At 27.8% G+C, this 10,716-nt stretch overlaps 3 protein-coding genes across 4 annotated transcripts; 1 reads left to right on the top strand and 2 right to left on the bottom strand.

Moving 5' to 3' along the window:
• Window positions 1–102: 102 nt before the first annotated feature.
• Window positions 103–2,721, bottom strand: Nmd3 (60S ribosomal export protein NMD3). The gene is made up of 11 exons (XM_015334871.2): window positions 2,535–2,721; window positions 2,336–2,470; window positions 2,106–2,256; window positions 1,894–2,028; window positions 1,662–1,770; window positions 1,398–1,548; window positions 1,180–1,322; window positions 927–1,078; window positions 710–825; window positions 451–633; window positions 103–366 (listed from the first exon to the last, which is right to left on the bottom strand). Exons 1-11 carry the CDS (start codon window positions 2,582–2,584, stop codon window positions 189–191), a joined length of 1,503 nt encoding a protein of 500 aa, XP_015190357.1. The 5' UTR covers window positions 2,585–2,721; the 3' UTR covers window positions 103–188.
• Window positions 2,722–2,769: 48 nt separating this feature from the next.
• Pitslre (cyclin dependent kinase 11B pitslre) lies at window positions 2,770–7,425 on the top strand. Of its 2 annotated transcripts, none has more exons than XM_015334865.2 (9): window positions 2,770–2,964; window positions 4,100–4,474; window positions 4,575–5,072; window positions 5,155–5,346; window positions 5,443–5,771; window positions 5,853–6,179; window positions 6,256–6,520; window positions 6,624–6,854; window positions 6,953–7,425. In XM_015334865.2, exons 1-9 carry the CDS (start codon window positions 2,873–2,875, stop codon window positions 7,245–7,247), a joined length of 2,604 nt encoding a protein of 867 aa, XP_015190351.1. In that variant the 5' UTR covers window positions 2,770–2,872; the 3' UTR covers window positions 7,248–7,425. The 2 variants fall into 2 exon arrangements, with proteins under 2 accessions (XP_015190351.1, XP_015190352.1); XM_015334866.2 differs by lacking the exon at window positions 2,770–2,964 and adding an exon at window positions 3,578–3,874.
• Window positions 7,426–7,935: 510 nt separating this feature from the next.
• On the bottom strand, window positions 7,936–9,035 carry Pdf (Pigment-dispersing factor). Its single transcript, XM_089171350.1, has 3 exons — window positions 8,877–9,035; window positions 8,474–8,615; window positions 7,936–8,277 (listed from the first exon to the last, which is right to left on the bottom strand). Exons 2-3 carry the CDS (start codon window positions 8,588–8,590, stop codon window positions 8,152–8,154), a joined length of 243 nt encoding a protein of 80 aa, XP_089027476.1. The 5' UTR covers window positions 8,591–8,615; window positions 8,877–9,035; the 3' UTR covers window positions 7,936–8,151.
• Window positions 9,036–10,716: the final 1,681 nt, after the last annotated feature.

Here is a 10,716-nt window from a genome sequence, read left to right as displayed (position 1 = left end):
CTACTTATATCTAAAAAAGCTTATCCTACTTGAAATGATATCAACATATCAAAATAGTTTTTAACATTATTTGAATCTACATACAAAAATGTTTTCATCAAATTTAAGATTAACACTATTTTATTTTAAATAAACATAAAACAATACATCTTTTCCTTTATTTATCTATTTGGAATTCTGATATATCATCATTCATCATCATCAATAACAAGATCATCAAGCATTTCTTCAAGTGTTATTTGTGGAATACTAGGATCGATTTCATCAGTATCAACAGGTATTTGTTTTTTAGAATCTCTGAAGATATTAATATTTTGTCGCATTTCTGGATCCTCCTCCAATTCATCCAAGAAATCGTTGTATTCACTGAAACAATGAAAAATTATATTTAAATATATCTTTATAAATATACTCGCGTATATTTAAATATTCATTATAAAAATAACATACTTATTGTCTGTATTCATGCTAACAATGTCATCAGCAATGTGTTTTAATTTCCACATTCTGGCTCTACGACGTGCAGCTTTATCAACGCCATAATATTTTTTTACTAGGATAACATCAGGAACTGTATCTCCATTCAATTTTTCAAAATTATCATCATTAATATTGCTATTGCCAAGGGCATATCTGATATAAAAATATAAATTAATATTCCGCCTTTGTAGAGCAGTAAATTATCTGTAATTATAGAAGAAAAATTTACCCCAGTACTGAATCCCCTGGCTTAAGTATATGACCTAAGTGAGTGCGAGAATGAACTGGATTCTCGACTATTCCTAATTCTGCAGCTTTGACTAACCAGACATCGGCTATAACATGCTGATATAAAAAATATATAAATAATTTTTTAATGCGTTCAGTAATTAATTGAATTGATTTATTATGTAAAAGTAATATTTATGAAATAAATTTGTATATACCTTGGTTGAAATACTTCCTTGACCAGGGAAAATTTTCTTATGTTTATCTTTTACAATATCTATATCCATTACTATGTACTCGATCAACTGATTTGGGTTGCAAATACAATTAAAAGGATATCTCCAAAATGCCGTAGAACTTACTTCTGCAACTGAAGACACAAATATTTATGTTATTAAATTACTTACATTAGGATTTGTATTAAAACTGTACATATTTAGTGAACAAAAAAGTAATTTTTCTAGAACATACTTTGTCCCGATGAAACATCTATGAGATGTATGGAATTTGTCATTCTATAAACAAGACAAATTGAACTCAATCCTCCTAGTTGATGCGTTAATCTTTTTGGTAAACATACTACACTATCTTTAGAAATTGGTACAATTTCCACACTGAAAAAGGATTATTAATGATAAATTTCATACATACTTGTTATGAGAGAAAGATAATAATGTATATAAATAGACCTGTATGTAAATTTATAATTATAAATATTGCTATGTATATCATGTGAAATCAGTTTTTTAGAATGTTGATAACGACAAGGTATAACTGATACTAGAAAATCAACCATTTTCCTAGCAGCTGCTTCATTAGAATAAAAGAAATCTAGACCCTCTGAAATAATAATATAAATTTACATTAATATTCATTCTATTGATATATATATAGTTTGTTATTTAGAAAATAATTTATCATCTATCAAATAGAAAAAATGATTTTTCAATTACCATGAATAGGTTTTATGCCCACAGTTTGTTCATGAGCTTTATGCTTCAATATTAATTGTTCTAAGTAATAAAATGTCCTTTTATTTATAGCCTTCTGTCTTACTTGTACCTTAATAAAATGAATTTGTTCTAATTAATTTGTATTAATTTATAAATAATAAACTATTTATTTTATTATATAGTTATTATATAATACTGAATTTTTTTCAACGATATATCTGGCAATACTTACAGATGCACGCCAATAATCTTTTGCTTCTGTACGATGACAATCATCGCACATTTGAAGATTAATAATATAATCGACAACAAATACTTGTTGCAAAACAGTTCCTCCAATTACTTCTGCGTGTACCGTTAACTTAACCTGAAAAGTTCATACATTTAACAAAAAATGAATATCAAATTTTTAATTTATATTAAAAAATTGACTAGAAAAATTACCTTTAATCTCTTGGAATGTGGTTCGGTCCAAATAAAACCAGCATCTACCAGCTTTACACGATGCAATCCTTTCAATTTTTTTAAACATAATTGTAGCAATTCTCTGGATTCCAACGCAGCATGTATCCAATCCATGGGTGGTTGTAAGTATCTATGCCAAGATATATATACAAGCTTACAAATGTTAAGTATACTTACAAAATATGCCATTAAAAATTAAAGATATATACCTTTCGCATCCTTTGCAAAACTGAAGAGTTACCTGTTTAGGTATACCTTCAGTAATATCAACTTTTAAACGTAAACATGATACACACATGTTAGCAGGGTTTGGTTCAATTTGAGCACCACATTCACAACATAAACTATAAAATGGATTTATTATTAAATTGTCTTTAAATTCTAAAGTAAAAAATTATATATACTTACATCATAGTTTTATTTTGTGTTGGCATATCAAAGTTCTCAATATACTCCATTTTGCAATATTAATTTACAAATTAGTTTACAAATCTATGATTTTTTAAGGTTTAAAAGTAAATTGAATATAATTTAACGTAATCTTGCTTAACCCTGTTTTTCCACCACGTGTTAAATCCAATTCGTAAAATTTCAATGCTTTCATCTGAAAGAGAAATTTACCAACTCCACGATAGAGGACTATAGTGACGCCGTGAATTTAATGGCCTTTACATTGTGTAGTTAGAAAGTGGCGTCAGTAGTTCTAGTTGATTGTGAGGTCAAAAGTTTTAGATTAAAAAATAAAAATGTCAGAAGACGGAGCGGATATGGATATTGATAATCAAAGCGAAGACGGAGAAATTAAAAAAAGTCCATCAAAAGATATGGATGATTTCAGGTAATACAAATCTTAAACAAGAGAATGAGGTTATGTTGCTTGTCTTATAGTCTTGCATGCTTACATTAGATATATCACATGAGAATTACGTTTTACTTTTTTGAGCATGTTTTATAAAAAAAATATGTATACATATATATATTTATATATATAACATTTCTTGATTTTTGGTTTTTTTTTAGACATATACACAAATGGTAATATTTAATTTATTAAAATTAAAGTGTGGATTCAATAATATTAACTACATATTAATTATTACTTTGGTGCAGAAGTATTGCGAATAGTCTGTTTTTTTTTTTTACAAAATTTATTACATATTTTGTATTTTTTTGGATGCAGTTGAGTAATTTTATTTAAAAAAATAGCAACTTAAATTATTTATTTTATTTCGAATGGTATCATGTACATGAAAAATATGATTTTGCTATATTAGATTATTTTATGAACATTCATGTAACGATAAATAAGATATCGAACGAAAATATATATTTTCTTAATAAATAACAACAACAAAATAGCAATAAAAAATGTGACAAACTTTTTCATATTTTTGATAATTTATTACTAGTTGATACTGTAAGTTCAAAGTTTATCCAATGGCGTCGCTGCAGTTTAGCTAGTTAGAGTAATCAATCGGTAAAGACGCACGTAATACATGCAATTAATAAAAATGCATTATATTTCTATGAAGAAAAGGAATTAAATTATGTTTTATCATTAGTGATAAAATTTAGGAGAATTTCTTGTATATTTTAGAGATATTAATGTTTTTAATAAGTTACGTACGGTTTTTGATAAGGATGACCGAAAAGTGTGTTAAGTGAAAACGTATTACATTATATATGTATGTATGTAAGTACTTACATACATAATGCCGAGGAATGCTCATGCTACCGAGATTTTATAGGTATTGCATTACGAAATATCGAATTTACATAAAATACAGTTAATATAGCTAATTTAATTGCTATTTACAATATTCTAGTTTTTTTTTGTTTATAATTTATATTATTTTTATTTCATTGTCAATTTTCATATAACATATCCAAATTAATATTTTATTAATTATATTAAATAATTCAATAAATAATTAATATGTATTAACTTATTAAAATCAAATAAATGTTTTCAGTTTTTCAGAAGAAGATGGCGGAGATACAGCTGATTCCTTAGATATAAAACCACCACAAGCTGTAATCCGACATAGAAAATCAGGATCTTCTCACAGAAGAGAGAAACACAATGAAAGAAGAGATCGTCGTGAGGAAAAAGAACGCAAGTCACGTCACCATGACCGTGGCGAAGATAGACATAGAGACAAACATAGACACCGTAGACATGGTATGGACCCATTGGAGAGATCAGAAAGATCAGAAGGTTCTAAAAGAGAAAGAGAAAGAATGGAACGATTAGAGAGAATGGAAAGTCATTCTAGGGATAGGGAATCGAGGCATGAACGAAAGGAACGTTCTACCGGTGATAGAGTATTAGAAGATTTAAGAGAAAGGTAAATATCTCTTTTTGTTTTTAATTTATACATCTTATGTCTTATATATCTCATTGTTTTTACATAATATAAATTTTATCTTATTTTGTTTAATTAAAAGATTATTGGATAAGAGAAGAGAAAGAAGAGAAGATCCTCGAGAATTACGTGAATATAAGATTGAATCACGACGTGAAATACGTTTGGATGATCCTCGTGAAATTCGTGATTCTCGAGATCGCAGAGAAGTACGAATAGAAGAAATACGTGAACGTCGTGATATGCGAACTATCGATGATGGAAGTGGTAATAGTCGTCGTGATATTCGAATGGAAGACCGTAGACAAATTCGTGTTTTAGAAGACCAATATTCTGAAACCGATTTAATGGAAAGAACTGAGAGGAGTGAGAAGCGACACAAAAGATCTCATAAACATGATAGATTCCGTGACAGAGAAAGAGAAAAAGTTGAACGAGAGAAAGAACATAGAGAGAAACAATTACGAGAAGCTATGGAAATTGTTAGTACAGAAGAAGTAGACGAAATGGAGATCAATGAAATACAAATTCATCCAAAAGAACCAAAAGAAATGACTGAGCAAGAGCTTAGAAAAGAAAGGTGATTAATTAAACTTTTATTATAATTTCTTTCTTCTGTTTTTTTTTCTTATAATATTAATGAGTTATTTATAATGTTTCAGATTATTAGAAGCTGATAGAGAAATGGCTAGAAGAAAAGAAGTATCTCGTCTAGAATTAGAAGCTAGACGATTGAAACGAGGTGAAAAGCGACCGTTAAGTCCTGATACTGATCAAGACCCATCTATCGTTGAATTATCTGACGAAAGCCCTAGTCCAACACAATCCGATGAGGGTCGTTCTAAATCAGTCGAGTAAGTTTATATTATAAATGTGAAAAATATTCTATCAAAAATTATACAAATAATTTGGCTGTTTGATTTATTTATTTTATTTTATTTTTTTTTTAGATCAAGGCATTCTTCAGATGGGCAAAGAAGTATACACGAGAGATCATCAGACAGACATTCTTCTGATTCTTCGGATTCTAGTAGCGAAGAGGAAGATGATTCAAACGAATCAAATAAAGGTTCTAATGGTGATTCTAACAATGAATCTGATTATAATAACCCGAGTCCGTTGTCTGTAGAACGGTTAGCAAAATCTGATCATTCAGATGGAGATTCACCTGGTCATGTTGATCCGAATGGTACTGTCAAAAATACAGAAGAACAAGAGGAAGAAGAGGAAAAGAAAAATGAGGAGCCTGAATTACCCCCATATTTACCAGCTATTCAAGGTTTGATACATATTTATTATTTTATTTTTAAAAAATAAAGTAATTTCATGTTACGTGTCATATAAAAAAAATAATTTTTAGGTTGTAGAAGCGTTGAGGAATTTCAATGTTTAAATCGTATAGAGGAAGGTACTTATGGTGTTGTATACAGAGCTCGCGACAAACGAACTGAGGAAATCGTTGCATTGAAAAGATTAAAAATGGAGAAAGAAAAGGAAGGATTTCCTATTACTAGTTTAAGAGAAATTAATACTTTATTGAAGGCACAACATCCTAATATTGTAACTGTACGAGAAATAGTTGTTGGTAGTAACATGGATAAAATATTTATAGTTATGGATTACGTGGAGCATGATTTAAAATCATTAATAGAGACAATAAAGCAGAAGAAACAAGCTTTCATTCCTGGTAAGATTTGATTTATTTTTTAAAAGTGTATTTATTATATACATAAGTATGACAAATAAAATTTGTGTTGTTTCAGGCGAGGTTAAATGTCTTATGCAACAATTATTACGTGCTGTAGCTCACTTGCACGATAATTGGATTCTTCATCGCGATTTAAAAACATCAAATTTATTACTAAGTCATCGAGGTGTTTTAAAAGTTGGCGATTTTGGTTTAGCTCGTGAATATGGATCTCCGTTGCGACAATACACACCAGTTGTAGTTACACTTTGGTACAGAGCACCAGAATTATTGTTAGGTGGCAACGAGTACAGCACTCCTATTGATATGTGGTCCGTAGGGTATGTAGCACATTAAAAATAATATTTATATAATTAAATGTTAATAAATAAATATTATCAATAAAGCGTGAAAAGTTTAATTATATTAAAATATTTTTTTCAGATGTATTTTTGCAGAATTATTAAGAATGGAAGCACTCTTTCCAGGAAAATCAGAAATTGATCAATTAAACAGAATATTTAAAGAATTAGGTACACCGAGTGATCGTATTTGGCCAGGATACAGTAAATTACCAATGGTTCAAAAAATTCCATTCGCTCACTATCCTGTTAATAATTTAAGACAGAGATTTAGCTTATCTCTTTCGGATTTAGGCGTTGAATTATTGAACAAGTAATTAACATTGAACATATACTTTTCTTTTTAAATAAAATTAAATAGCATCCATACATGCTTGTAATCATTAATCTTAATTATTGAATATTTTTCAGATTTTTAACATACGATCCACAACAAAGAATAACTGCCGATGATGCCTTGAAACATTCATACTTTACGGAAGCACCCTTACCAATTGCTCCAGAAATGTTTCCTACCTGGCCTGCCAAATCCGAATTAGGACAAAGAACGGCCAATGCATCTCCTAAACCACCTAGTGGTGGAAAAGAATACAAACAATTAGGAGACGGCGATGATGCTGATCTAAGTAATTCAGGTTTTCATATGGGATTGATGGATGGCGGAAGACACCCCCCTGTTGGAGGTGGTTTTCACTTGAAGTTTTAACAATTGTAACAAATATTTTGTTAATATAAAAATAAATACATATATATGTATATATATAAATAAATTCACCTATGTGATATCAAAATACAATTTATAAAAAAAGGCATTGGATGTTTGTGAACTTTATAAATGAGTAATTATTGTGTAATTAAATGATCGATAAAGTTATTTATACTAACTTGTAGTATTAATTATTTATTGTGCAGTATTTCACACAATGGACAACATTGAATTTATATATATTCGTGGTCAATAATTAAAAATTATTATTCTTATATAAATACCCAAAAACATAGCTGTTTATATGCATTTAAGGCTTCTATTTATTATAAGGTAACTTTCATTTACAATATATAATTATAAAACGTGTCATATTATATATATTTTTTTATTAATTCTTTATTTACTATAATCTTATGTGACATTAATTACATGAGTAAAATATGTAAAATGTAACATATAAGAAGTTTCTCATATTTTTACTGGATTAAGAAGATACTAATATAGATTTGCTTATGATCACAAAAATAGCTGTAGTATATTTATAATCAAGAACCTGCTTTGTTTGAATTATTCTCATCCTAATTAGAAAACATTATTTTAATAGTATATTTTTCGAAGGAAGAAGAGGAAATATAATAAAATTAATAAACATGCAAAAAAAAACAATATTAAATTTAACAAAATCTAAAATTATTTGTTCATTTATTTATTTACTTTTTCTAATCTATATTCATATAACTTAATTACATAATAGAAATAAAATAGATAAAAATTTGGTGTTATTACATCTTCGATTTTCATTGTGTGTTAATTAATAACAAAGCACTCTTTATAATCGCAATTAAAACTTATTAATAGCTAGTACATATTTTTGTAAGTAATTATCCATGTCATAAATATTTCATTTTCCAGCATTGTTCATATTTTTCGGAAGACCAAGTAAAGTATTGATAATCTCGGAGTTACGTTTTGGATAGCAAAGACGAGGCGACGCCATTAACAGTCTAGCAAGTTGTAATTCATTGTCCTAGTAGAAAGTAAATTTTGAATGTTAATCGAAAACTTATACATTTTATAATTCATTTCTATTAATTCATAAATTATATTGATAAACTGTTCCTTAATAATTTCAATTCAGTTTACATAAAACTAATATCACGCTATCATAAACAATGATTAGACAATATAATGTAATTAATTAATTTAATGAAAAAAAATGTTACCAATCCTCTTCCGTAAGGAAGATTCATCGAATAAATGTTTCTCTCTCCATCATCCATGGTGGCAAACACCTGAGAGATGATTCCAAGCACCATTGTGAAGATATATAAGAACTTCATTTTGATTTTAATATAGATCCTTTTACTGAAAATAGTGAAAATTTGTACATCCACATACACAAGAAAAACGAAGATTCTTTATTTCAAATTTGTATTTTTTTGTTTAAACACTATATTTATACGAATTACACAAAATTTAACTAGAAATCCAGGTAATTTTAAACGTATCAAACTTGCTTATGTTAGTTAAATGCGACCTAAAATGTTATTTTATTTTTGAAGTTACATTAATGTATATTAATTTATAAATTAGAAAATTAATACCAATATTAAAACTGATCCTTACCCTTTATTACGTTTGTAGAAATTTCGAATTTCTATCACTAACTTCAAGTATATTGTCGAAGGAATAAGAAGGCAATGTTATCGGTCCTCGGAAAAGACGCTTCTTTTATACCAAACTGATTAGTTCAAGGAACATTGAATTTTCTCTGTTTGTGACAGCCGTTTGCTTTCTGTTGCAGACAAGTTTTCTGTTTCTGAAAGAAGAATATATTTTTTTACGTAAACGCTTTATAGCGTTTCTAATACTTCTTTTTTTCGAAAATTAAATAATTCCATAAAAATAGATTTACTATTCCGATGAAGTAATTAAATTAATTTATTCAATGATTTAAAACAGATGTACGATTTCTTAATTGGTAGAAAAATGAAACATGTATAAGAAGATAAAAAAAAGTAACAAAAATCTGTTAATGTTTAGATTTTTATCAATATCTTAATACTATTAATAGTTTGAAGCTGACTAACGTTCATTTATAACATTTAATTTTATTAATTACTTAACGAAAACGATTAATGACCTAATTATATATTTTTACGAGTGTATTAAAATCTTTTAATGACGGTATTTCTTTTTCAATTACTTATTAGATTTCATTAGTAATATGTGTATGTGTATGGATAAAACATATAGACAGAAGATGCATGATTGATAAGTAAGCAGGAGTAAAGACCCTTTGTGTTTGATGTCAACGTTCTTCTTTTCTAAAGAAGATATACTGTGGAATATATTAAAAAAACAAAACATGAAATAAGAATGAGAAATAAAATGGAAAAAAAAAGAAAACAAAAAATAATAGAAGAATTCATTCGCCATTAGAGAGCCCACATGTGATATAGAAAACCCGAAATGAGAGTTGCGGGCCCGGGTCACTAACCCACCAACCAGAAAAGTTGCTTAGTTCGATATACTGTCCTTGAACAGTTCTTAAAACCCTCCAAAATGGAAGTGGAAGATATGATATGATCACAGGAAGGATTAGATCTTTGCCACGTCGAAATATCGCGAATATATTTCATCAATACTCTTTTGTTAGATTTCATTCTAAAATTTTGGAAATATTTCTTTTTCTATTTTTGTTTTGTTTTGTTATTTCGTAAGAAAGAACGAATACAGTGAAAACTACTTTTCTCCAAGAATCATTTATACCATTCATTACAGAGAATTTTCTAATGAGTCGATTTTTCAAACATCCCGTAACATATTGTAACATATCGATCTTTTAACTTTTTTCTTTTTCCTTCTTTTTTCGCTTTCATTTTTTTTATCTTTTCATTTACATATCATTAGACAAAAATGGAGAAATACCTTTTAAGAAAAATCGAAGTGCTTAGTTTACAAGAGAATAGAAAAACAGAAAGATTTTTTATATGTCAAATCTATTGCCGAAATCTCCAATCTATTATACAATTAAAATAATTTAAATTACGTATTAGTATTCGTCCTTGTATTAATAGCATTCTCTTGTTCTCGTGTTCAAAAAAATTGAAAGATAATCTTTGGACAGATAGTATACTAAAATAAGTTAATGGATCGTATTACTAATGTTTCATAATAAAATGCGACACCACAAAAAGCAAAGTGGATTTTAGTAACGGAGGTCACTGATCTTGATGCATATTAATTCGTGATCCACAGATCGTTACACGCATATAATTTTGTAACTCTTTTAAATACGAATGAAGTAAACTTACCAACCATGAATAACAAATTTATTTTAACATTTTTTTCTAGAAAATATAAAAATAGATTTTATTTTATTACAAATATGTGCGTACTTATTGTTATTACAAATTTATTTATAATTTATTGTTATAAATATATTTTATAGTTGTTGTTCAAG

Source organism: Polistes dominula, unplaced genomic scaffold (genome assembly GCF_049000335.1).
Source record: "Polistes dominula isolate Pdom_NZ unplaced genomic scaffold, Pdom_raw_medaka contig_31, whole genome shotgun sequence".
Taxonomy (NCBI): Eukaryota; Metazoa; Arthropoda; class Insecta; order Hymenoptera; family Vespidae; genus Polistes; species Polistes dominula.
The sequence above is the reverse complement of the archived record's forward strand: the minus strand, read 5'-3'. Positions and strand labels throughout refer to the sequence as shown.

Bases quoted from the DNA above. Each gene is read 5' to 3' on its own strand.
- Pitslre (XM_015334865.2), top strand. From the start codon at position 2,873: ATGTCAGAAGACGGAGCGGATATGGATATTGATAATCAAAGCGAAGAC. The intron at 5,347-5,442 runs GTAAGTTTATAT...TTTTTTTTTTAG, and splicing joins GGTCGTTCTAAATCAGTCGA to ATCAAGGCATTCTTCAGATG. The intron at 6,521-6,623 runs GTATGTAGCACA...TATTTTTTTCAG, and splicing joins ATTGATATGTGGTCCGTAGG to ATGTATTTTTGCAGAATTAT.
- Pdf (XM_089171350.1), bottom strand. From the start codon at position 8,590: ATGAAGTTCTTATATATCTTCACAATGGTGCTTGGAATCATCTCTCAG. The intron at 8,278-8,473 runs GTAACATTTTTT...ACTTTCTACTAG, and splicing joins TTCCTTACGGAAGAGGATTG to GACAATGAATTACAACTTGC.
- Nmd3 (XM_015334871.2), bottom strand. From the start codon at position 2,584: ATGGAGTATATTGAGAACTTTGATATGCCAACACAAAATAAAACTATG. The intron at 2,471-2,534 runs GTAAGTATATAT...TCCATTTTATAG, and splicing joins ACACAAAATAAAACTATGAT to TTTATGTTGTGAATGTGGTG. The intron at 367-450 runs GTATGTTATTTT...TCATTGTTTCAG, and splicing joins AGCATGAATACAGACAATAA to TGAATACAACGATTTCTTGG.